This window comes from Mobula birostris, chromosome 4, assembly GCF_030028105.1.
Source record: "Mobula birostris isolate sMobBir1 chromosome 4, sMobBir1.hap1, whole genome shotgun sequence".
In the NCBI taxonomy this organism is placed as follows: domain Eukaryota; kingdom Metazoa; phylum Chordata; class Chondrichthyes; order Myliobatiformes; family Myliobatidae; genus Mobula; species Mobula birostris.
Genome location: NC_092373.1, coordinates 8,156,751 through 8,183,864, shown reverse-complemented (window position 1 = coordinate 8,183,864; position 27,114 = coordinate 8,156,751). Strand labels below are relative to the sequence as shown.

The 27,114-nt window shown below is 46.2% G+C and overlaps 1 protein-coding gene across 1 annotated transcript in view; it reads right to left on the bottom strand.

Moving 5' to 3' along the window:
- Positions 1-368: 368 nt before the first annotated feature.
- The window catches only part of LOC140196969 (IgGFc-binding protein-like), a 102,970-nt gene continuing 76,224 nt past the window's right edge, over positions 369-27,114 (bottom strand). Inside the window, exons 18-46 of the mRNA XM_072256906.1 lie at positions 26,120-26,364; positions 25,748-26,031; positions 25,331-25,608; positions 24,590-25,188; positions 23,681-24,242; positions 22,337-22,536; positions 21,847-22,227; positions 21,689-21,733; positions 20,761-20,944; positions 19,573-19,829; positions 18,772-18,856; positions 15,459-15,703; positions 15,087-15,370; positions 14,670-14,947; positions 13,929-14,527; positions 13,020-13,581; positions 11,676-11,875; positions 11,186-11,566; positions 11,028-11,072; positions 10,100-10,283; positions 8,912-9,168; positions 8,111-8,195; positions 4,684-4,928; positions 4,312-4,595; positions 3,895-4,172; positions 3,154-3,752; positions 2,245-2,806; positions 901-1,100; positions 369-791 (exon numbers count right to left, since the gene is read on the bottom strand). Coding sequence (XP_072113007.1) covers positions 369-791; positions 901-1,100; positions 2,245-2,806; positions 3,154-3,752; positions 3,895-4,172; positions 4,312-4,595; positions 4,684-4,928; positions 8,111-8,195; positions 8,912-9,168; positions 10,100-10,283; positions 11,028-11,072; positions 11,186-11,566; positions 11,676-11,875; positions 13,020-13,581; positions 13,929-14,527; positions 14,670-14,947; positions 15,087-15,370; positions 15,459-15,703; positions 18,772-18,856; positions 19,573-19,829; positions 20,761-20,944; positions 21,689-21,733; positions 21,847-22,227; positions 22,337-22,536; positions 23,681-24,242; positions 24,590-25,188; positions 25,331-25,608; positions 25,748-26,031; positions 26,120-26,364 — 8,831 coding nt within the window. The remainder of the gene's footprint in view (positions 792-900; positions 1,101-2,244; positions 2,807-3,153; positions 3,753-3,894; positions 4,173-4,311; positions 4,596-4,683; positions 4,929-8,110; positions 8,196-8,911; positions 9,169-10,099; positions 10,284-11,027; positions 11,073-11,185; positions 11,567-11,675; positions 11,876-13,019; positions 13,582-13,928; positions 14,528-14,669; positions 14,948-15,086; positions 15,371-15,458; positions 15,704-18,771; positions 18,857-19,572; positions 19,830-20,760; positions 20,945-21,688; positions 21,734-21,846; positions 22,228-22,336; positions 22,537-23,680; positions 24,243-24,589; positions 25,189-25,330; positions 25,609-25,747; positions 26,032-26,119; positions 26,365-27,114) is intronic.

The following is a 27,114-nucleotide window of genomic DNA, read 5'->3' as shown; positions in this document are numbered from 1 at the left end:
CAATACTCACGGCCAGTCATTGTCAGTAACTGTCCAACTGTTCCCAAACTGATTTGAATCCGAAGCTAGTATTCCATCAGGTTTCAAGAAGTCATCCAGTTGGTCATTGGTGTAGGTTCCGCACAAGCCACACAGCTGTCCTTTGTATCTCTCGTCCACAACTACGACCAGTTGATGATCTCCGTCAAACTTCACCTGAAGACCAAAGTTGGTCTGGAGCACAACATATGATCCTACCAGCGACAGTCTTACCGAAGCAGTGGGTTCCACAGGGAGCTCCACCCTCACTCCATCCACCTAAACAAAGCATGACAGAGTTAGCTTCCAGAAAATCACAAACAACCCGACTATTGCTTGACAACATCATGTCAATGCTGAAAATTATACTCTTTCAAATATATGATACTCACATAAACGTCCTTATTTTTCCGCAATGCAATGTGGAGGTTCTCCAGGCGCACGCTCACCGAGTTAACGACAGTCCAGCTCGGACTACCACGGTGCTCATTCCTACTCGTCACAGAAAATTGGACAGATGTATTTCCACAAGTCTCGGTCACCGTGTAATTACAGGCACCCTGGAAATGGTACAGCTTCCCATCAAATGTTGTGTAGTGCGGGTCACCATAGATATGGCAAATCGCAGTGTCAGCGCCGTAACATCCCAAATTGCCACCCTGCACTTTGCAAATTTCTCCCGGTCCACAATTTGCTGGTTCGCACACGATTCGGTCATTTCCAGTGCAGCGGCACTTTTCTCGACATCCGTCTTCCCAGAACATTGCACCTTTCTGACACACAAACGGCAAGGTTTATTTTCAAAAGTGCTGTGTGCTCTGATGGGAAACAGAACCTTGTTTCCATAGAAACCAAAGAGCACCGCAAACACGTCCAACTTACCTCGTAGTATTTGTTCTTGTGCGTGCAACCACAGTTCTCGACAGACACGCACAAGCTTCCACTCAGGACAAAGCCATGGTTACACTCACAGTCCTCCACACAAGGCTTACTACAGTTCTCCGAAGCAAAGCGATCAGTGCAAGTGGCTGGACAAGCGCTGGCACATACATTGTAATGGCTGTTGGCTGCACACACGATACCTGAAAGCAGAGAAGCAACAAATCTTTTCACACTTCAATTCAAGAAACTTCACAAATGGCCATTCTCTGACACAATGTTGCACAGCTCCGAAAATTGGTAAGTACACTGGATTCCGGTTAATTGGGCCATCAGTTAATCAGGGCAGCTGCTTATTTGGGACAACTCTTAAGGAACTAAATCTGATCCAGCAAATAACCGTCATTCCCTTTATTTGTTTGGGACACCGTGTCGCTTCATTGGGCCAGTACACTGCTGCCAGATAATTTCTGACTTGCGCAGGGGTGTGGTACATGGTCCGCTCGGAACATGGTAAGGGACCATGACGTAAAAAAGGTTGGGAACAGATGAACTTGTGTCAGTCGTGTGGACATGTCTGGCCGTTGGACACGACACTCTGCTTAGAGCGAATAGTTTTCAAGTAGTATCAGTTGAATGTGCTTGTGATATTTGTCACTGACACTTGGTAAGAAATAAGCAGAAGACGATTCAGAACTCTTTTGCTCACTGTGGTTTCAGGCAGTCTGGCTTGTAGATGCCAGAAAAGCTTGGGATGGAAAAGGAAATGATCCCACTACTTCCACAAATTAAGAACTACATACAATGTATCAGAAATCACCTTAAACGTGATAATAATAATGAAGTTTTGCAGGATGCAATCTTCGAAAGCATTGCATGAGCAGAACAATCTACACCAGTTGTCTGCACCGATCTCCTTCACTAACAATCAACAGTAAATGGCAGCTTCTACTGAACGATTCCTCCAGCGATAACTATTGGGAACTAATAGATTGATTTAGAGTACTTTAGTAGTATGGGTAGGATTATAATTTGCTCTGTATTTCATTTATATACATAATTTGCTGAGTAAACTCTCCTCGGACTTCCGGTCGGTAACAAGTATCGATTTTAATCGATGTTTTGATGACAAACTCTGCCATCTTCGTCACAGATGTAGAGAATTTGTTGATCGGTTAAACAGCAGTTTGTCTTTTTTTTTATAACTATTAATTATTTCCATGACCCTTTGGCTGATTGGAGCAGTCACTTAATTGGGCCAAAACGTACTGGTCCCGGGTGTCTCAATGAACCGGAATCCAGTGTACAGTATTACTCCAACAACATTTGGAGCCTACTCATACGTACCACAGAAAGTGGAGTTCCTCCATGGCACAATGGTCACTCCTGCTCTCTGACAGGCATCCGAATAGATCTGCAGGGTCCTACACAGAGCTCCTTGGTCTCCATCCGTCAAGCACATTTCAACAACACAACTTTCGAAGAAACCATTGGTGTTGATTACCGAGTGGCAGTTTACAAATGGCCCCTGCTGGCTGGTGATCAGACCACAGAAATCATCACCTCGGTAGCGCTCCTCATCTGCGGGCAAACACACTCCTGGCTCGATTGGGTCACAACCCGGCTCGTCAGGTGGCACCTTCCAGCTATTTCCCAGTTCGTTGACATCCTTAGCTTGCGATCCGTCAGGTTTCATGTAGTCATCCTGCCATATTCCATTGTAGTTACCGCACATACCACAAACCTGATTAAAGTACGTACTCGGCACCTTCACTTCCACTGAATGATCAGTGTCGTAAGACACGTGGAGGCCAAAATCAGTTGTCAGGACCACGTATCTTCCGCTCCTGCTCACACTCAGGGCACCCTTGCCACGCTGGACAGGTAAGGTCTCCCACACGTCATCAACCTGTGCACAAGACGAAATACTGCATCATACAGACTGTATGGGACTGCAGCCCTGGAGAAACAAAACAACCATTTGCACCGTGTACCTATCAAGCCCTTCAGGCATGTCTAATGACGTTAGCCGTCACAGGTGTACACACTCACAGCCGTTCAGAGCTGAGCATAAAAAGCTCCCAATGCCACTTTACTTCGACTCACTTCCATCGCACTGCGCGTCCCTTCTCAGTTACTCGCATCTCCAGTCACAAGCAAAATGCTTTACCGATCAAATGTTTCCACCTAAAATGATTTTTGGTGGAGAGCGCTGTACTTCAGAAGAATTAGACTGACAGTAAGAGACATACTTACCAACACCCGCTGAGATTCCCCCTTCACAATCCAAACGCTGTGGCCGTGAACAGTTACATGCACTTTCTGAACATAAGATACTCTTGCGTCGCCACGATTTTCATTCTTTGTTTCAATGTTGAAGTACGGAAGGGAGGAGGAATTTCCACACGACTTGGCTATTGTGTACGTACAGCTGCCCATAAAGTGCAGGGTGGCTTTGTCAAAGGTGTTGTAATGCGGATCATTATGCACTCTGCAGATACCGTACGTGTATGGGTAGCAACCGGGGACGCCGTTTACAACTCCACAGTATGAATCTTTAGAACATGTTGAATCCCAGCACACCATTTTACTGCCCGCAGAAGGACATCTACATTTTCTTGAGCAGGTATCATCTGTCCATAGTTCAGAGCCCACTGGGTAGTGCTTTCCTTCATACCAGCAACCACACTTCTCCTCTGGCACACATCGGTCATTGTAGAGAAGGTACCCACTGTCACATACACAGCCTTCCACGCAAGGTTTCAAGCAGCGCGATGGAGCACTCGGACTCACACAAGTAGCTGGGCAAGCTGAGCCACACTGCTCATAATGACTATTCGCTCCACAGTTTACAGCTGTGAACGGAATCCAGAAGGTTACACGTTACTCTCATCTGACATTCCTTCCATCAGAACTAACTGCTCAAACACTTCTCACTGCTCTCTATCTCCACGAGGTGTCATTGAAAGATCTGGCACTAGACTCTCAAGCACTTACGGCAAAAGGTCTCATTCCTCCAGGCTTCCACTCTCGCTCCCTCTGACTGGCATGCATCTCCGTACGACTCCAAACTGCTGCACAGAGCCTCCTGCTCCGTGCCTAACGCACAAAGGTCGTATACACAGTCGGCAAAATAAGCTTCCGGGTCGACTTTCGAATGGCACCCTTTGAAAGGACCGTCTGCATCCTTGATTATCCCACAGTAATATTGACTTTCGATGATACGCTTTTCATCCTCACTGCAATCTGGTCTGATGCCAACATCAGGAGTACACCTGCAGAAACAGCAGCATCCCAAATCACAAATACTTCCAGCTAAATCAAAACTCAAAGAGCATAAAGATGGAAATCAGAAACAGGACAGTTAGTTTCCAACCCAATGGAAACGTTGCCAGCAGCTTTCTCACACTGTACCTTGTGTCATTTCCGGACTGCCAGCTGTTGCCCAAGCTGACTGAGTCAGGTTCCATTATTCCATCTGGATTCAGAAAATCATCCCTTCTGTCTTCATTATAGTTCCCACACATTCCACACACCTTGCCTTTGAAGAGACTCGAGAGAGTCACCTCAGCTCGATGCTTGCCATTAAACTTCACTCGCAATCCAAAACTAGTGGTAATGACGACGTACTGCCCAGTCAGAGCGACAACAACTCCCGGGCTGACTGAAACTGGTAGCACTGCCTCTTCCCCATCAACCTGCAAACATCCAAATCATCCATCAATTCATTCTTCCGCAGACGTTGCAATGCACCTGACGAAGACACTCAGCACATCCAGCCCTTACCTTTACCACACGCCCCTTTCCTAGCGTGATTCTGTGACTGGAAACCTCAACGTTGACTTGTCTCACGTAAGACACGTATGGGTTTCTGCCTCTGTGCTCATTTGCAGCTTCAACATTGAAATAGGGCAGACCGCTGCTGGTACTGCACAGTTTTGATAAGGTGTACGTGCACGTTCCCATAAAGTCGTGAGCTTGGTCATCAAAGGTCATATAGTGCGGATCTCCTTGCACTATGCAGGAAGTCTCTGAAAACAACAAAACAATCAGAAATAGTTCTGTTATTGCTGACATTCTTCTTCAAATTTGTTGTTTTCTGTGTGGAATATAGGACAACGCATTCAAAATGACTGCAAGTTATAAGCAGAAGAGAAATAAATAAGCACAAGGGGAAAAGTGAGGTAGCATACATGGACCGTTCAGAAATATGACGGCAGAACACTGGAATCTGTTCCTCAAATCCGAGTGTGGGACTTCAATCTCCTCTATCTCTTTCCCAATGGCAGTAACTGGGAGGCATGCCCTGGATGCTTATCAATAGATGCCAACTCTTTGAGGCACAGACTTTTGAAGATATCCTTGATGATGTGGAGGCTTAGCCAGTAAGAAATGTACTGGCAATTTGTATGGATCTTCTTGGGATTAGACTGTGACAAATGATTTTGTCATGGTCCGGATCGGGATCTCTTTAAATTTACTTTATTTATGTTACGATCCGGACCGTTGATTCCCTGTTTTCCCGTGTGCCTCAGCCTTGGTGATTGGAGGCAATTTACTCTCAGTTGAACCGGTGGCTTATAGTCTCCGGCTTTCAGCCTTTCAGGGCGAGAGCATCTGCAAAGTCATCAGAGGTACTGCGTGCTAATGTCATCTGGCCGGTGCAAGCCCTGTCTCCGCCCGAAGCGAGTGCCGGTAATTCGTCTTTCCTCACTGGAGCAACCCTGTCAAGTTACCTTGCCAAAGTGAGCCTGCAAAGTTTCCTCACCGACGTCAGTTAACCCGCCAAAGGGAATCAAGAACCGCTGTGTATTGTTCCCGGGCTGAGTCGAGAGCTCGCCACTACCTGGAGGCATCCAATTACCAAGTCAAGTCCAGGCCCTGGTGGCATCCAAGTACCGAGTCGAGTCCTGGGCCTGGCGGCATCCAATTACCAAGTGAAGTCATGGCCCTGGCGGTCTGTGATTCTTGTCCTACCCCACTCTCTGAATCCCTTCTCTGCCCCTCCCTCCTGAAGCCTTGCTTTGCCTCGTCTTTAGCCCTCGCCTGCACCTCTGTCTAGTTCCATCGCCGGAGCTAGATAGGATCTGTCTGTCATTGTTTTGTACTGTCCAGTCTCATGTTAGTGTCCTGTTGAATATGAGTCCCGGCCCTACGTCCTGTACCCAAGGAGGGGTCCTGGCTCTGATCTGTGTGTGAGTCCCGGCACTATGTCCTGTACCCAAGGAGGGGTCCCGGCTCTGTTCTGTGTGTGAGTCCTGGCACTATGTCCTGTACCCAAGGAGGGGTCCCGGCTCTATTCTATTTGTAAGTCCCGGCCCTATGTCCTGTACCCAGGGAGGGGTCCCGGCTCTCTGTTCTATGTGTGAGTCCTGGCCCTATGGCCTGTACCCAAGGAGGGGTCCCGGCTTTGTGTTCTCTGTATGTGTCCATGGTTCCATGTACCTGCTCTCCCGAGACCGAGGCTCTGTGTTCCCATGTTTCTCCTCTCCCTAGCCCATGTCATCTCCTTGCCTGGTTCTGGGGTCCGAGCTCGAGGCAAGACCCAGGTACTGGGTCCTTGCCCAGTCTCTGGCTCAGAGTCCATACCCTGGCTTCTTCATGTCTCCTCTAGTTCTGGGATCCGATTCCGAGTCCAAGCCCAGACCCTTAGTCCCAGCCTAGCCGTAGTCCTGAGTCTTTGTCCGGTTCGCTATTCCTGCTTCTGCTTTGCTCTCCTGGTATCAAACAATAAACTCAATTTAATTAACCTCACAAGATGAGTCGTGCATTTGGGTCCACCCTTGCTCCCAATGCCCCCACGTTGCCACAGATTTGCGTTCTTCACCAAAGAGATTCAGGGACAGATAATTCAAATCCAGGTGATAATGTTTAGATTAACAACTCAAGGGGAGGAGAAGATAGCAGCGTGACACAGCGCGCGTGGCTGCTCCGAAATGATATCGTATTTGTATGTAGGATGCCGTGCATGATCCTGATTTGATGGAAGCAGACGTCAGAAGCTCGGAGGAACATCTGGAGAAACTTCTGAAATGCCCGCTTCGCTGCCGCTGCTGCTCAGCGATCCAGAATCTCCAGAGGGGAAGTCCCCAAATCCTCGGCTTTGCCTATTACCTGTGCCCAGGGTCAAAGCGCTCGGCAGAGATGATGCTCGGTGCTCGGTATCGGAGGGCTGGACAGAGGCTCCAAGTTTTCGGACGGACTCAAGAGTCGGCTGTGGTCGGGTGCTTCCAGGGTGCTGCATCGGTAAGTTTGTGGCGCTGGAAGCTCATGGCAGGGAGAGTCTTGCTTCCTTCTCTGTCTGCGTGAGACGATGGGACTTCCGAGAGACTTTGAGACTTTTTTTTACCGTGCTCATGGTCTGTTCTTATCAAATTACGATATTGCTTTGCACTGTTGTAACTATATGTTATAATTATCTGGTCTTTGTCAGTTTTTCAGTCTTGTTTGTCTTTTATTTCTGTGATATCATTCTGGAAAAACTTTGTATCGTTTCTCAATGCATGCATTACTAAATGACAATAAAAGAGGACTGCGTGTCCTCATAATCTAATCTAATTAGCAGATGGCATAATCATCTCTCGAGGGACAGATTTGAAGTAATTGAGGGCAGGATGAGAGGAGACAAGGAATAATTTTCACCCATAAAGTGAACATTAGTGCTCAGAAAATGAAGACCTCAAAAAATGTGATCCATGCAGATACAATTCCCTCCAAAAGTGCAGATGAAGTTGCTTAAACAGAATGATTCAGATGGAAAACTAGAACAAGCAATAGGCTACAAAGTACTACTTCAGTATGGCATACCTTAGATGGCCACAACGTCATACTTGCCAATCTGTAGCTGAATTTCAAGATCGTCCATTTTATTTCTTATGCTATGTGCATTCAAATCGAACACTCTCAGCCCACATTACATACATCTTGCATTCCTTTACCTGTATTCTCAGGCATCATGGTACTGGCTGTAGTTGGAGATGTCGTTGGCCCACAATCATCTGCTGGAATGAGATGTACTGTCTTAGAACATAAAAACTTTGATAACAGAATCACATCATCGCACATTTCTAGCTGACCGAGGCATGGAAAATCAAAAGAGAATCAGCGTGTGACAGGAGCAATACCAATCGGTTCAACTCACATAACGATGCCATAATTATTTTCAACATTTGAGAAATTCATCCAAAGGAAGCACCGAGTACATCAGACCAACCTTCACAACATCCTACATGAAAGGAAATGTCATCCACAGCAACATCACTCCGGTAGTCATTGCCACGGACCGCTTCAAGGAGGATCTGTCAGAGAAAGCAGCAAACCTTCAGCAGGCAACAACCAGTCAAGCAGCACAACTGAAGCACCTCCCTTTCATTTCATTCCATTCTAGGGAAACACAGGTGCATAGCGCGCACTAGATCATGACGAAACAAACCAAGAGTTAATGAATTCTAAAAGGAACTGCGATGCAACAGTGGCTTCAATTGCAAGGAAAAGCCCATTGCCAGGTGCTGGCAGAAGAAGGATCAATCATTTGGCCAACAGGAGATCCCCAATTTCAGTGTGAAAAATTCAGGGAGTGTTCTGAGTGAGTATTGTTACAGAGGGAACAACAGAATTCATGATCTAAGTCTTTGGGTTGGGGTATACAGTTGCGTTGATATTTGTGTGTGGACAATGAAGCGCAAGGTTTGAATTAATTAAGAGCTGTGTCGAGAAATACCGAAACTGGATCACATGATGATAAGTCTACAAAGTAGCTACACATTTTGATGGACTAAAACTCGTAGATTGCAAGGGGAGAGGAAAGAGAAATGTGCAATGCAGTGTAAGAATATTCTCGTACTCATCAACCTTGGACACAGTGGTGGGAAATGCACTAAAATTTACAAGTCCCCTTACAACCAACACAAACACCATAGGTTACACGGTGTCTCCATCATTATTTATTTTCCCGGACTTGTATGAATTAAAAAATTATTTCAGTGACTTCTTAAATATTATCCATGCAGCTTACCTGAGAATCTCCAGACAGGTGAAGGCTAACCTGTCCTTCAATCCATCGGTTTCCCTTATTTCCTGAATCAGACCACTTCAGCACTGCTGTTCCGCTTTCAACCTGGTAAACGTTCAAAGCCATATGCCGAGCTACTCCATACATGTGGTACCAGAATCGCATGCATCGAGCTCCTCTCTCTGCACATGGAGAACTGACCAACTGGGCTCGGTCTCCTGCTCGGCCATCGTTGCCTTCAATGTAGATGTAGTAACCACCTGCACACACAAGAAGGTTTATTGTCCCAACAGAAATCAGACGCACAGTGGCTAAACAGCTATCTCACTTCACCTACCTGCAGTGGTGTGGTCAAAACTCGGTCCTGTGTAAGGTGACGGTGTCGACCCTCTGATGCGTCTCCAGTCCAACGTATCGTTCTTGGATTGGGTCCAATGGCACAAGTCTTTGTCAAAGTTACAATCCAATGAACAACCTGCCGATTTCAGAAAGACAGACCATTTATCTCAATACTCTCAACAACAGTTAAAAATCTTCAACACCATACTATTCAATCAAGACACTGTAGAGTCCCTCGGCACTGCACTTTATGGGAGGCACGATAATTTTCCACACCTACCCATCAGAGAATTGAGACAATGAATGAGGACAGGCTATTACTTAACATCTACAGGGAAAGGAAGAACAAATTAGGTTCCCTGTTGTGTGAAGGCTAGATGCAGATACTATGTAATCAGACTTCAGTGCCAGTCAGCAGAGATGTTCACTCAGATACCATTGTCAGCTTGAAGGACTTCCTACTTGCTCTAAAGTACTCGGATTTGTGTACGCTTAGCCGGAAGGCTCCTTCAGGAGATATTCTGCAACTTTTACCGGTTTATTTCATTGTGGCATGATGCAGTCCCAGAAACGGCAATGATGGCAAAAGCCTCAGCTTGCATCAGCAACTTCAAGCATTAAGCAATCTTGAACACCTTTCTCAAAAGCAATCCTTCATTCATCAGTGGATGACAACATGTAAACTGCTAGAATACATTTGCCCAACTCTCTACAAAGAAACTTGCGTGCAGCTGATTGGACAGCAAAAAGCTTGGGTTTTCAATGGAAAATGTGTTTTCTCTATTAACTGGGTTTCTCAATTCACCACATGCAGAAGTAAGACAGAGGAAAAGATTAAGAGTTTGGACTTACTTTTCTCAGTACACCCACTCTGCTGCCTCCAATCTCCCAGCACAACACCAGCTGCTTCACAAGCTGAAGCATAAGACTCCAGCGTGTTGCACATCTGAACAGAATCTCCGCCAGTCACACAATGGTCATAGACGCAGCTCTCAAAGTAGAGTTGGGGTGGGATATGCCAGTGGCACTCTTTAAATGGACCAGGGTTAGCCAAGACTATTTTACAGTATCTCTCTGCCTCTTCGCTTGCTGCTGGCTCGCATGGTGGCGGAAGTGGAGCTGTTGGGTTACACCTGTGCAACAGAAACAATCTCTCACTCTTCTCAAATTTAATTTATCCCATTTCATCCTCTCCAAAACAGAAAGAAGGCTGGAAGGGTACAGGGAGGGCTTGCCAGAAAAATTGCACAATGCCATCAGAATATACAAGAAAGAACATGACTCCATGACACAACTGAAAATACTGAAAGACATCCTGAAATCAACACTGGAAATATCTTTACATTTCTCCCCTGTGTGCCCTTGTCATTCAAGAGAACAATACACTCGCGTTGATTTGAATTATCTCCATGATATCGCGTCCTTGCCCCAACATTCCTTAACTTCAAGCAACATCGCCACTGGCTGTAACACTTTTCAGGACTTGTGGATAAGTCTTAGTAGTTGCCTTCACATATATCACAGATGACAATACTCACGGCCAGTCATTGTCAGTAACTGTCCAACTGTTCCCAAACTGATTTGAATCCGAAGCTAGTATTCCATCAGGTTTCAAGAAGTCATCCAGTTGGTCATTGGTGTAGGTTCCGCACAAGCCACACAGCTGTCCTTTGTATCTCTCGTCCACAACTACGACCAGTTGATGATCTCCGTCAAACTTCACCTGAAGACCAAAGTTGGTCTGGAGCACAACATATGATCCTACCAGCGACAGTCTTACCGAAGCAGTGGGTTCCACAGGGAGCTCCACCCTCACTCCATCCACCTAAACAAAGCATGACAGAGTTAGCTTCCAGAAAATCACAAACAACCCGACTATTGCTTGACAACATCATGTCAATGCTGAAAATTATACTCTTTCAAATATATGATACTCACATAAACGTCCCTATTTTTCCGCAATGCAATGTGGAGGTTCTCCAGGCGCACGCTCACCGAGTTAACGACAGTCCAGCTCGGACTACCACGGTGCTCATTCCTACTCGTCACAGAAAATTGGACAGATGTATTTCCACAAGTCTCGGTCACCGTGTAATTACAGGCACCCTGGAAATGGTACAGCTTCCCATCAAATGTTGTGTAGTGCGGGTCACCATAGATATGGCAAATCGCAGTGTCAGCGCCGTAACATCCCAAATTGCCACCCTGCACTTTGCAAATTTCTCCCGGTCCACAATTTGCTGGTTCGCACACGATTCGGTCATTTCCAGTGCAGCGGCACTTTTCTCGACATCCGTCTTCCCAGAACATTGCACCTTTCTGACACACAAATGGCAAGGTTTATTTTCAAAAGTGCTGTGTGCTCTGATGGGAAACAGAACCTTGTTTCCATAGAAACCAAAGAGCACCGCAAACACGTCCAACTTACCTCGTAGTATTTGTTCTTGTGCGTGCAACCACAGTTCTCGACAGACACGCACAAGCTTCCACTCAGGACAAAGCCATGGTTACACTCACAGTCCTCCACACAAGGCTTACTACAGTTCTCCGAAGCAAAGCGATCAGTGCAAGTGGCTGGACAAGCGCTGGCACATACATTGTAATGGCTGTTGGCTGCACACACGATACCTGAAAGCAGAGAAGCAACAAATCTTTTCACACTTCAATTCAAGAAACTTCACAAATGGCCATTCTCTGACACAATGTTGCACAGCTCCGAAAATTGGTAAGTACACTGGATTCCGGTTAATTGGGCCATCAGTTAATCAGGGCAGCTGCTTATTTGGGACAACTCTTAAGGAACTAAATCTGATCCAGCAAATAACCGTCATTCCCTTTATTTGTTTGGGACACCGTGTCGCTTCATTGGGCCAGTACACTGCTGCCAGATAATTTCTGACTTGCGCAGGGGTGTGGTACATGGTCCGCTCGGAACATGGTAGGGGACCATGACGTAAAAAAGGTTGGGAACAGATGAACTTGTGTCAGTCGTGTGGACATGTCTGGCCGTTGGACACGACACTCTGCTTAGAGCGAATAGTTTTCAAGTAGTATCAGTTGAATGTGCTTGTGATATTTGTCACTGACACTTGGTAAGAAATAAGCAGAAGACGATTCAGAACTCTTTTGCTCACTGTGGTTTCAGGCAGTCTGGCTTGTAGATGCCAGAAAAGGTTGGGATGGAAAAGGAAATGATCCCACTACTTCCACAAATTAAGAACTACATACAATGTATCAGAAATCACCTTAAACGTGATAATAATAATGAAGTTTTGCAGGATGCAATCTTCGAAAGCATTGCATGAGCAGAACAATCTACACCAGTTGTCTGCACCGATCTCCTTCACTAACAATCAACAGTAAATGGCAGCTTCTACTGAACGATTCCTCCAGCGATAACTATTGGGAACTAATAGATTGATTTAGAGTACTTTAGTAGTATGGGTAGGATTATAATTTGCTCTGTATTTCATTTATATACATAATTTGCTGAGTAAACTCTCCTCGGACTTCCGGTCGGTAACAAGTATCGATTTTAATCGATGTTTTGATGACAAACTCTGCCATCTTCGTCACAGATGTAGAGAATTTGTTGATCGGTTAAACAGCAGTTTGTCTTTTTTTTTATAACTATTAATTATTTCCATGACCCTTTGGCTGATTGGAGCAGTCACTTAATTGGGCCAAAACGTACTGGTCCCGGGTGTCTCAATGAACCGGAATCCAGTGTACAGTATTACTCCAACAACATTTGGAGCCTACTCATACGTACCACAGAAAGTGGAGTTCCTCCATGGCACAATGGTCACTCCTGCTCTCTGACAGGCATCCGAATAGATCTGCAGGGTCCTACACAGAGCTCCTTGGTCTCCATCCGTCAAGCACATTTCAACAACACAACTTTCGAAGAAACCATTGGTGTTGATTACCGAGTGGCAGTTTACAAATGGCCCCTGCTGGCTGGTGATCAGACCACAGAAATCATCACCTCGGTAGCGCTCCTCATCTGCGGGCAAACACACTCCTGGCTCGATTGGGTCACAACCCGGCTCGTCAGGTGGCACCTTCCAGCTATTTCCCAGTTCGTTGACATCCTTAGCTTGCGATCCGTCAGGTTTCATGTAGTCATCCTGCCATATTCCATTGTAGTTACCGCACATACCACAAACCTGATTAAAGTACGTACTCGGCACCTTCACTTCCACTGAATGATCAGTGTCGTAAGACACGTGGAGGCCAAAATCAGTTGTCAGGACCACGTATCTTCCGCTCCTGCTCACACTCAGGGCACCCTTGCCACGCTGGACAGGTAAGGTCTCCCACACGTCATCAACCTGTGCACAAGACGAAATACTGCATCATACAGACTGTATGGGACTGCAGCCCTGGAGAAACAAAACAACCATTTGCACCGTGTACCTATCAAGCCCTTCAGGCATGTCTAATGACGTTAGCCGTCACAGGTGTACACACTCACAGCCGTTCAGAGCTGAGCATAAAAAGCTCCCAATGCCACTTTACTTCGACTCACTTCCATCGCACTGCGCGTCCCTTCTCAGTTACTCGCATCTCCAGTCACAAGCAAAATGCTTTACCGATCAAATGTTTCCACCTAAAATGATTTTTGGTGGAGAGCGCTGTACTTCAGAAGAATTAGACTGACAGTAAGAGACATACTTACCAACACCCGCTGAGATTCCCCCTTCACAATCCAAACGCTGTGGCCGTGAACAGTTACATGCACTTTCTGAACATAAGATACTCTTGCGTCGCCACGATTTTCATTCTTTGTTTCAATGTTGAAGTACGGAAGGGAGGAGGAATTTCCACACGACTTGGCTATTGTGTACGTACAGCTGCCCATAAAGTGCAGGGTGGCTTTGTCAAAGGTGTTGTAATGCGGATCATTATGCACTCTGCAGATACCGTACGTGTATGGGTAGCAACCGGGGACGCCGTTTACAACTCCACAGTATGAATCTTTAGAACATGTTGAATCCCAGCACACCATTTTACTGCCCGCAGAAGGACATCTACATTTTCTTGAGCAGGTATCATCTGTCCATAGTTCAGAGCCCACTGGGTAGTGCTTTCCTTCATACCAGCAACCACACTTCTCCTCTGGCACACATCGGTCATTGTAGAGAAGGTACCCACTGTCACATACACAGCCTTCCACGCAAGGTTTCAAGCAGCGCGATGGAGCACTCGGACTCACACAAGTAGCTGGGCAAGCTGAGCCACACTGCTCATAATGACTATTCGCTCCACAGTTTACAGCTGTGAACGGAATCCAGAAGGTTACACGTTACTCTCATCTGACATTCCTTCCATCAGAACTAACTGCTCAAACACTTCTCACTGCTCTCTATCTCCACGAGGTGTCATTGAAAGATCTGGCACTAGACTCTCAAGCACTTACGGCAAAAGGTCTCATTCCTCCAGGCTTCCACTCTCGCTCCCTCTGACTGGCATGCATCTCCGTACGACTCCAAACTGCTGCACAGAGCCTCCTGCTCCGTGCCTAACGCACAAAGGTCGTATACACAGTCGGCAAAATAAGCTTCCGGGTCGACTTTCGAATGGCACCCTTTGAAAGGACCGTCTGCATCCTTGATTATCCCACAGTAATATTGACTTTCGATGATACGCTTTTCATCCTCACTGCAATCTGGTCTGATGCCAACATCAGGAGTACACCTGCAGAAACAGCAGCATCCCAAATCACAAATACTTCCAGCTAAATCAAAACTCAAAGAGCATAAAGATGGAAATCAGAAACAGGACAGTTAGTTTCCAACCCAATGGAAACGTTGCCAGCAGCTTTCTCACACTGTACCTTGTGTCATTTCCGGACTGCCAGCTGTTGCCCAAGCTGACTGAGTCAGGTTCCATTATTCCATCTGGATTCAGAAAATCATCCCTTCTGTCTTCATTATAGTTCCCACACATTCCACACACCTTGCCTTTGAAGAGACTCGAGAGAGTCACCTCAGCTCGATGCTTGCCATTAAACTTCACTCGCAATCCAAAACTAGTGGTAATGACGACGTACTGCCCAGTCAGAGCGACAACAACTCCCGGGCTGACTGAAACTGGTAGCACTGCCTCTTCCCCATCAACCTGCAAACATCCAAATCATCCATCAATTCATTCTTCCGCAGACGTTGCAATGCACCTGACGAAGACACTCAGCACATCCAGCCCTTACCTTTACCACACGCCCCTTTCCTAGCGTGATTCTGTGACTGGAAACCTCAACGTTGACTTGTCTCACGTAAGACACGTATGGGTTTCTGCCTCTGTGCTCATTTGCAGCTTCAACATTGAAATAGGGCAGACCGCTGCTGGTACTGCACAGTTTTGATAAGGTGTACGTGCACGTTCCCATAAAGTCGTGAGCTTGGTCATCAAAGGTCATATAGTGCGGATCTCCTTGCACTATGCAGGAAGTCTCTGAAAACAACAAAACAATCAGAAATAGTTCTGTTATTGCTGACATTCTTCTTCAAATTTGTTGTTTTCTGTGTGGAATATAGGACAACGCATTCAAAATGACTGCAAGTTATAAGCAGAAGAAAAATAAATAAGCACAAGGGGAAAAGTGAGGTAGCATACATGGACCGTTCAGAAATATGACGGCAGAACACTGGAATCTGTTCCTCAAATCCAAGTGTGGGACTTCAATCTCCTCTATCTCTTTCCCAATGGCAGTAACTGGGAGGCATGCCCTGGATGCTTATCTATAGATGCCAACTCTTTGAGGCACAGACTTTTGAAGATATCCTTGATGATGTGGAGGCTTAGCCAGTAAGAAATGTACTGGCAATTTGTATGGATCTTCTTGGGATTAGACTGTGACAAATGATTTTGTCATGACCCGGATCGGGATCTCTTTAAATTTACTTTGTTTATGTTACGATCCGGACCGTTGATTCCCTGTTTTCCCGTGTGCCTCAGCCTTGGTGATTGGAGGCAATTTACTCTCAGTTGAACCGGTGGCTTATAGTCTCCGGCTTTCAGCCTTTCAGGGCGAGAGCGTCTGCAAAGTCATCAGAGGTACTGCGAGCTAATGTCATCTGGCCGGTGCAAGCCCTGTCTCCGCCCGAAGCGAGTGCCGGTAATTCGTCTTTCCTCACTGGAGCAACCCTGTCAAGTTACCTTGCCAAAGTGAGCCTGCAAAGTTTCCTCACCGACGTCAGTTAACCCGCCAGAGGGAATCAAGAACCGCTGTGTATTGTTCCCGGGCTGAGTCGAGAGCTCGCCACTACCTGGAGGCATCCAATTACCAAGTCAAGTCCAGGCCCTGGTGGCATCCAAGTACCGAGTCGAGTCCTGGGCCTGGCGGCATCCAATTACCAAGTGAAGTCATGGCCCTGGCGGTCTGTGATTCTTGTCCTACCCCACTCTCTGAATCCCTTCTCTGCCCCTCCCTCCTGAAGCCTTGCCTTGCCTCGTCTTTAGCCCTCGCCTGCACCTCTGTCTAGTTCCATCGCCGGAGCTAGATAGGATCTGTCTGTCATTGTTTTGTACTGTCCAGTCTCATGTTAGTGTCCTGTTGAATATGAGTCCCGGCCCTACGTCCTGTACCCAAGGAGGGGTCCTGGCTCTGATCTGTGTGTGAGTCCCGGCACTATGTCCTGTACCCAAGGAGGGGTCCCGGCTCTATTCTATTTGTAAGTCCCGGCCCTATGTCCTGTACCCAAGGAGGGGTCCCGGCTTTGTGTTCTCTGTATGTGTCCATGGTTCCATGTACCTGCTCTCCCGAGACCGAGGCTCTGTGTTCCCATGTTTCTCCTCTCCCTAGCCCATGTCATCTCCTTGCCTGGTTCTGGGGTCCGAGCTCGAGGCAAGACCCAGGTACTGGGTCCTTGCCCAGTCTCTGGCTCAGAGTCCATACCCTGGCTTCTTCATGTCTCCTCTAGTTCTGGGATCCGATTCCGAGTCCAAGCCCAGACCCTTAGTCCCAGCCTAGCCGTAGTCCTGAGTCTTTGTCCGGTTCGCTATTCCTGCTTCTGCTTTGCTCTCCTGGTATCAAACAATAAACTCAATTTAATTAACCTCACAAGATGAGTCGTGCATTTGGGTCCACCCTTGCTCCCAATGCCCCCACGTTGCCACAGATTTGCGTTCTTCACCAAAGAGATTCAGGGACAGATAATTCAAATCCAGATGATAATGTTTAGATTAACAACTCAAGGGGAGGAGAAGATAGCAGCGTGACACAGCGCGCGTGGCCGCTCCGAAATGATATCGTATTTGTATGTAGGATGCCGTGCATGATCCTGATTTGATGGAAGCAGACGTCAGAAGCTCGGAGGAACATCTGGAGAAACTTCTGAAATGCCCGCTTCGCTGCCGCTGCTGCTCAGCGATCCAGAATCTCCAGAGGGGAAGTCCCCAAATCCTCGGCTTTGCCTATTACCTGTGCCCAGGGTCAAAGCGCTCGGCAGAGATGATGCTCGGTGCTCGGTATCGGAGGGCTGGACAGAGGCTCCAAGTTTTCGGACGGACTCAAGAGTCGGCTGTGGTCGGGTGCTTCCAGGGTGCTGCATCGGTAAGTTTGTGGCGCTGGAAGCTCATGGCAGGGAGAGTCTTGCTTCCTTCTCTGTCTGCGTGAGACGATGGGACTTCCGAGAGACTTTGAGACTTTTTTTTACCGTGCTCATGGTCTGTTCTTATCAAATTACGATATTGCTTTGCACTGTTGTAACTATATGTTATAATTATCTGGTCTTTGTCAGTTTTTCAGTCTTGTTTGTCTTTTATTTCTGTGATATCATTCTGGAAAAACTTTGTATCGTTTCTCAATGCATGCATTACTAAATGACAATAAAAGAGGACTGCGTGTCCTCATAATCTAATCTAATTAGCAGATGGCATAATCATCTCTCGAGGGACAGATTTGAAGTAATTGAGGGCAGGATGAGAGGAGACAAGGAATAATTTTCACCCATAAAGTGAACATTAGTGCTCAGAAAATGAAGACCTCAAAAAATGTGATCCATGCAGATACAATTCCCTCCAAAAGTGCAGATGAAGTTGCTTAAACAGAATGATTCAGATGGAAAACTAGAACAAGCAATAGGCTACAAAGTACTACTTCAGTATGGCATACCTTAGATGGCCACAACGTCATACTTGCCAATCTGTAGCTGAATTTCAAGATCGTCCATTTTATTTCTTATGCTATGTGCATTCAAATCGAACACTCTCAGCCCACATTACATACATCTTGCATTCCTTTACCTGTATTCTCAGGCATCATGGTACTGGCTGTAGTTGGAGATGTCGTTGGCCCACAATCATCTGCTGGAATGAGATGTACTGTCTTAGAACATAAAAACTTTGATAACAGAATCACATCATCGCACATTTCTAGCTGACCGAGGCATGGAAAATCAAAAGAGAATCAGAGTGTGACAGGAGCAATACCAATCGGTTCAACTCACATAACGATGCCATAATTATTTTCAACATTTGAGAAATTCATCCAAAGGAAGCACCGAGTACATCAGACCAACCTTCACAACATCCTACATGAAAGGAAATGTCATCCACAGCAACATCACTCCGGTAGTCATTGCCACGGACCGCTTCAAGGAGGATCTGTCAGAGAAAGCAGCAAACCTTCAGCAGGCAACAACCAGTCAAGCAGCACAACTGAAGCACCTCCCTTTCATTTCATTCCATTCTAGGGAAACACAGGTGCATAGCGCGCACTAGATCATGACGAAACAAACCAAGAGTTAATGAATTCTAAAAGGAACTGCGATGCAACAGTGGCTTCAATTGCAAGGAAAAGCCCATTGCCAGGTGCTGGCAGAAGAAGGATCAATCATTTGGCCAACAGGAGATCCCCAATTTCAGTGTGAAAAATTCAGGGAGTGTTCTGAGTGAGTATTGTTACAGAGGGAACAACAGAATTCATGATCTAAGTCTTTGGGTTGGGGTATACAGTTGCGTTGATATTTGTGTGTGGACAATGAAGCGCAAGGTTTGAATTAATTAAGAGCTGTGTCGAGAAATACCGAAACTGGATCACATGATGATAAGTCTACAAAGTAGCTACACATTTTGATGGACTAAGACTCGTAGATTGCAAGGGGAGAGGAAAGAGAAATGTGCAATGCAGTGTAAGAATATTCTCGTACTCATCAACCTTGGACACAGTGGTGGGAAATGCACTAAAATTTACAAGTCCCCTTACAACCAACACAAACACCATAGGTTACACGGTGTCTCCATCATTATTTATTTTCCCGGACTTGTATGAATTAAAAAATTATTTCAGTGACTTCTTAAATATTATCCATGCAGCTTACCTGAGAATCTCCAGACAGGTGAAGGCTAACCTGTCCTTCAATCCATCGGTTTCCCTTATTTCCTGAATCAGACCACTTCAGCACTGCTGTTCCGCTTTCAACCTGGTAAACGTTCAAAGCCATATGCCGAGCTACTCCATACATGTGGTACCAGAATCGCATGCATCGAGCTCCTCTCTCTGCACATGGAGCACTGACCAACTGGGCTCGGTCTCCTGCTTGGCCATCGTTGCCTTCAATGTAGATGTAGTAACCACCTGCACACACAAGAAGGTTTATTGTCCCAACAGAAATCAGACGCACAGTGGCTAAACAGCTATCTCACTTCACCTACCTGCAGTGGTGTGGTCAAAACTCGGTCCTGTGTAAGGTGACGGTGTCGACCCTCTGATGCGTCTCCAGTCCAACGTATCGTTCTTGGATTGGGTCCAATGGCACAAGTCTTTGTCAAAGTTACAATCCAATGAACAACCTGCCGATTTCAGAAAGACAGACCATTTATCTCAATACTCTCAACAACAGTTAAAAATCTTCAACACCATACTATTCAATCAAGACACTGTAGAGTCCCTCGGCACTGCACTTTATGGGAGGCACGATAATTTTCCACACCTACCCATCAGAGAATTGAGACAATGAATGAGGACAGGCTATTACTCAACATCTACAGGGAAAGGAAGAACAAATTAGGTTCCCTGTTGTGTGAAGGCTAGATGCAGATACTATGTAATCAGACTTCAGTGCCAGTCAGCAGAGATGTTCACTCAGATACCATTGTCAGCTTGAAGGACTTCCTACTTGCTCTAAAGTACTCGGATTTGTGTACGCTTAGCCGGAAGGCTCCTTCAGGAGATATTCTGCAACTTTTACCGGTTTATTTCATTGTGGCATGATGCAGTCCCAGAAACGGCAATGATGGCAAAAGCCTCAGCTTGCATCAGGAACTTCAAGCATTAAGCAATCTTGAACACCTTTCTCAAAAGCAATCCTTCATTCATCAGTGGATGACAACATGTAAACTGCTAGAATACATTTGCCCAACTCTCTACAAAGAAACTTGCGTGCAGCTGATTGGACAGCAAAAAGCTTGGGTTTTCAATGGAAAATGTGTTTTCTCTATTAACTGGGTTTCTCAATTCACCACATGCAGAAGTAAGACAGAGGAAAAGATTAAGAGTTTGGACTTACTTTTCTCAGTACACCCACTCTGCTGCCTCCAATCTCCCAGCACAACACCAGCTGCTTCACAAGCTGAAGCATAAGACTCCAGCGTGTTGCACATCTGAACAGAATCTCCGCCAGTCACACAATGGTCATAGACGCAGCTCTCAAAGTAGAGTTGGGGTGGGATATGCCAGTGGCACTCTTTAAATGGACCAGGGTTAGCCAAGACTATTTTACAGTATCTCTCTGCCTCTTCGCTTGCTGCTGGCTCGCATGGTGGCGGAAGTGGAGCTGTTGGGTTACACCTGTGCAACAGAAACAATCTCTCACTCTTCTCAAATTTAATTTATCCCATTTCATCCTCTCCAAAACAGAAAGAAGGCTGGAAGGGTACAGGGAGGGCTTGCCAGAAAAATTGCACAATGCCATCAGAATATACAAGAAAGAACATGACTCCATGACACAACTGAAAAGACTGAAAGACATCCTGAAATCAACACTGGAAATATCTTTACATTTCTCCCCTGTGTGCCCTTGTCATTCAAGAGAACAATACACTCGCGTTGATTTGAATTATCTCCATGATATCGCGTCCTTGCCCCAACATTCCTTAACTTCAAGCAACATCGCCACTGGCTGTAACACTTTTCAGGACTTGTGGATAAGTCTTAGTAGTTGCCTTCACATATATCACAGATGACAATACTCACGGCCAGTCATTGTCAGTAACTGTCCAACTGTTCCCAAACTGATTTGAATCCGAAGCTAGTATTCCATCAGGTTTCAAGAAGTCATCCAGTTGGTCATTGGTGTAGGTTCCGCACAAGCCACACAGCTGTCCTTTGTATCTCTCGTCCACAACTACGACCAGTTGATGATCTCCGTCAAACTTCACCTGAAGACCAAAGTTGGTCTGGAGCACAACATATGATCCTACCAGCGACAGTCTTACCGAAGCAGTGGGTTCCACAGGGAGCTCCACCCTCACTCCATCCACCTAAACAAAGCATGACAGAGTTAGCTTCCAGAAAATCACAAACAACCCGACTATTGCTTGACAACATCATGTCAATGCTGAAAATTATACTCTTTCAAATATATGATACTCACATAAACGTCCCTATTTTTCCGCAATGCAATGTGGAGGTTCTCCAGGCGCACGCTCACCGAGTTAACGACAGTCCAGCTCGGACTACCACGGTGCTCATTCCTACTCGTCACAGAAAATTGGACAGATGTATTTCCACAAGTCTCGGTCACCGTGTAATTACAGGCACCCTGGAAATGGTACAGCTTCCCATCAAATGTTGTGTAGTGCGGGTCACCATAGATATGGCAAATCGCAGTGTCAGCGCCGTAACATCCCAAATTGCCACCCTGCACTTTGCAAATTTCTCCCGGTCCACAATTTGCTGGTTCGCACACGATTCGGTCATTTCCAGTGCAGCGGCACTTTTCTCGACATCCGTCTTCCCAGAACATTGCACCTTTCTGACACACAAACGGCAAGGTTTATTTTCAAAAGTGCTGTGTGCTCTGATGGGAAACAGAACCTTGTTTCCATAGAAACCAAAGAGCACCGCAAACACGTCCAACTTACCTCGTAGTATTTGTTCTTGTGCGTGCAACCACAGTTCTCGACAGACACGCACAAGCTTCCACTCAGGACAAAGCCATGGTTACACTCACAGTCCTCCACACAAGGCTTACTACAGTTCTCCGAAGCAAAGCGATCAGTGCAAGTGGCTGGACAAGCGCTGGCACATACATTGTAATGGCTGTTGGCTGCACACACGATACCTGAAAGCAGAGAAGCAACAAATCTTTTCACACTTCAATTCAAGAAACTTCACAAATGGCCATTCTCTGACACAATGTTGCACAGCTCCGAAAATTGGTAAGTACACTGGATTCCGGTTAATTGGGCCATCAGTTAATCAGGGCAGCTGCTTATTTGGGACAACTCTTAAGGAACTAAATCTGATCCAGCAAATAACCGTCATTCCCTTTATTTGTTTGGGACACCGTGTCGCTTCATTGGGCCAGTACACTGCTGCCAGATAATTTCTGACTTGCGCAGGGGTGTGGTACATGGTCCGCTCGGAACATGGTAAGGGACCATGACGTAAAAAAGGTTGGGAACAGATGAACTTGTGTCAGTCGTGTGGACATGTCTGGCCGTTGGACACGACACTCTGCTTAGAGCGAATAGTTTTCAAGTAGTATCAGTTGAATGTGCTTGTGATATTTGTCACTGACACTTGGTAAGAAATAAGCAGAAGACGATTCAGAACTCTTTTGCTCACTGTGGTTTCAGGCAGTCTGGCTTGTAGATGCCAGAAAAGCTTGGGATGGAAAAGGAAATGATCTCACTACTTCCACAAATTAAGAACTACATACAATGTATCAGAAATCACCTTAAACGTGATAATAATAATGAAGTTTTGCAGGATGCAATCTTCGAAAGCATTGCATGAGCAGAACAATCTACACCAGTTGTCTGCACCGATCTCCTTCACTAACAATCAACAGTAAATGGCAGCTTCTACTGAACGATTCCTCCAGCGATAACTATTGGGAACTAATAGATTGATTTAGAGTACTTTAGTAGTATGGGTAGGATTATAATTTGCTCTTTATTTCATTTATATACATAATTTGCTGAGTAAACTCTCCTCGGACTTCCGGTCGGTAACAAGTATCGATTTTAATCGATGTTTTGATGACAAACTCTGCCATCTTCGTCACAGATGTAGAGAATTTGTTGATCGGTTAAACAGCAGTTTGTCTTTTTTTTTATAACTATTAATTATTTCCATGACCCTTTGGCTGATTGGAGCAGTCACTTAATTGGGCCAAAACGTACTGGTCCCGGGTGTCTCAATGAACCGGAATCCAGTGTACAGTATTACTCCAACAACATTTGGAGCCTACTCATACGTACCACAGAAAGTGGAGTTCCTCCATGGCACAATGGTCACTCCTGCTCTCTGACAGGCATCCGAATAGATCTGCAGGGTCCTACACAGAGCTCCTTGGTCTCCATCCGTCAAGCACATTTCAACAACACAACTTTCAAAGAAACCATTGGTGTTGATTACCGAGTGGCAGTTTACAAATGGCCCCTGCTGGCTGGTGATCAGACCACAGAAATCATCACCTCGGTAGCGCTCCTCATCTGCGGGCAAACACACTCCTGGCTCGATTGGGTCACAACCCGGCTCGTCAGGTGGCACCTTCCAGCTATTTCCCAGTTCGTTGACATCCTTAGCTTGCGATCCGTCAGGTTTCATGTAGTCATCCTGCCATATTCCATTGTAGTTACCGCACATACCACAAACCTGATTAAAGTACGTACTCGGCACCTTCACTTCCACTGAATGATCAGTGTCGTAAGACACGTGGAGGCCAAAATCAGTTGTCAGGACCACGTATCTTCCGCTCCTGCTCACACTCAGGGCACCCTTGCCACGCTGGACAGGTAAGGTCTCCCACACGTCATCAACCTGTGCACAAGACGAAATACTGCATCATACAGACTGTATGGGATTGCAGCCCTGGAGAAACAAAACAACCATTTGCACCGTGTACCTATCAAGCCCTTCAGGCATGTCTAATGACGTTAGCCGTCACAGGTGTACACACTCACAGCCGTTCAGAGCTGAGCATAAAAAGCTCCCAATGCCACTTTACTTCGACTCACTTCCATCGCACTGCGCGTCCCTTCTCAGTTACTCGCATCTCCAGTCACAAGCAAAATGCTTTACCGATCAAATGTTTCCACCTAAAATGATTTTTGGTGGAGAGCGCTGTACTTCAGAAGAATTAGACTGACAGTAAGAGACATACTTACCAACACCCGCTGAGATTCCCCCTTCACAATCCAAACGCTGTGGCCGTGAACAGTTACATGCACTTTCTGAACATAAGATACTCTTGCGTCGCCACGATTTTCATTCTTTGTTTCAATGTTGAAGTACGGAAGGGAGGAGGAATTTCCACACGACTTGGCTATTGTGTACGTACAGCTGCCCATAAAGTGCAGGGTGGCTTTGTCAAAGGTGTTGTAATGCGGATCATTATGCACTCTGCAGATACCGTACGTGTATGGGTAGCAACCGGGGACGCCGTTTACAACTCCACAGTATGAATCTTTAGAACATGTTGAATCCCAGCACACCATTTTACTGCCCGCAGAAGGACATCTACATTTTCTTGAGCAGGTATCATCTGTCCATAGTTCAGAGCCCACTGGGTAGTGCTTTCCTTCATACCAGCAACCACACTTCTCCTCTGGCACACATCGGTCATTGTAGAGAAGGTACCCACTGTCACATACACAGCCTTCCACGCAAGGTTTCAAGCAGCGCGATGGAGCACTCGGACTCACACAAGTAGCTGGGCAAGCTGAGCCACACTGCTCATAATGACTATTCGCTCCACAGTTTACAGCTGTGAACGGAATCCAGAAGGTTACACGTTACTCTCATCTGACATTCCTTCCATCAGAACTAACTGCTCAAACACTTCTCACTGCTCTCTATCTCCACTAGGTGTCATTGAAAGATCTGGCACTAGACTCTCAAGCACTTACGGCAAAAGGTCTCATTCCTCCAGGCTTCCACTCTCGCTCCCTCTGACTGGCATGCATCTCCGTACGACTCCAAACTGCTGCACAGAGCCTCCTGCTCCGTGCCTAACGCACAAAGGTCGTATACACAGTCGGCAAAATAAGCTTCCGGGTCGACTTTCGAATGGCACCCTTTGAAAGGACCGTCTGCATCCTTGATTATCCCACAGTAATATTTACTTTCGATGATACGCTTTTCATCCTCACTGCAATCTGGTCTGATGCCAACATCAGGAGTACACCTGCAGAAACAGCAGCATCCCAAATCACAAATACTTCCAGCTAAATCAAAACTCAAAGAGCATAAAGATGGAAATCAGAAACAGGACAGTTAGTTTCCAACCCAATGGAAACGTTGCCAGCAGCTTTCTCACACTGTACCTTGTGTCATTTCCGGACTGCCAGCTGTTGCCCAAGCTGACTGAGTCAGGTTCCATTATTCCATCTGGATTCAGAAAATCATCCCTTCTGTCTTCATTATAGTTCCCACACATTCCACACACCTTGCCTTTGAAGAGACTCGAGAGAGTCACCTCAGCTCGATGCTTGCCATTAAACTTCACTCGCAATCCAAAACTAGTGGTAATGACGACGTACTGCCCAGTCAGAGCGACAACAACTCCCGGGCTGACTGAAACTGGTAGCACTGCCTCTTCCCCATCAACCTGCAAACATCCAAATCATCCATCAATTCATTCTTCTGCAGACGTTGCAATGCACCTGACGAAGACACTCAGCACATCCAGCCCTTACCTTTACCACACGCCCCTTTCCTAGCGTGATTCTGTGACTGGAAACCTCAACGTTGACTTGTCTCACGTAAGACACGTATGGGTTTCTGCCTCTGTGCTCATTTGCAGCTTCAACATTGAAATAGGGCAGACCGCTGCTGGTACTGCACAGTTTTGATAAGGTGTATGTGCACGTTCCCATAAAGTCGTGAGCTTGGTCATCAAAGGTCATATAGTGCGGATCTCCTTGCACTGTGCAGGAAGTCTCTGAAAACAGCAAAACAATCAGAAATAGTTCTGTTATTGCTGACATTCTTCTTCAAATTTGTTGTTTTCTGTGTGGAATATAGGACAACGCATTCAAAATGACTGCAAGTTAGAAGCAGAAGAGAAATAAATAAGCACAAGGGGAAAAGTGAGGTAGCATACATGGACCGTTCAGAAATATGACGGCAGAACACTGGAATCTGTTCCTCAAATCCGAGTGTGGGACTTCAATCTCCTCTATCTCTTTCCCAATGGCAGTAACTGGGAGGCATGCCCTGGATGCTTATCAATAGATGCCAACTCTTTGAGGCACAGACTTTTGAAGATATCCTTGATGATGTGGAGGCTTAGCCAGTAAGAAATGTACTGGCAATTTGTATGGATCTTCTTGGGATTAGACTGTGACAAATGATTTTGTCATGGTCCGGATCGGGATCTCTTTAAATTTACTTTGTTTATGTTACAATCCGGACCGTTGATTCCCTGTTTTCCCGTGTGCCTCAGCCTTGGTGATTGGAGGCAATTTACTCTCAGTTGAACCGGTGGCTTATAGTCTCCGGCTTTCAGCCTTTCAGGGCGAGAGCATCTGCAAAGTCATCAGAGGTACTGCGTGCTAATGTCATCTGGCCGGTGCAAGCCCTGTCTCCGCCCGAAGCGAGTGCCGGTAATTCGTCTTTCCTCACTGGAGCAACCCTGTCAAGTTACCTTGCCAAAGTGAGCCTGCAAAGTTTCCTCACCGACGTCAGTTAA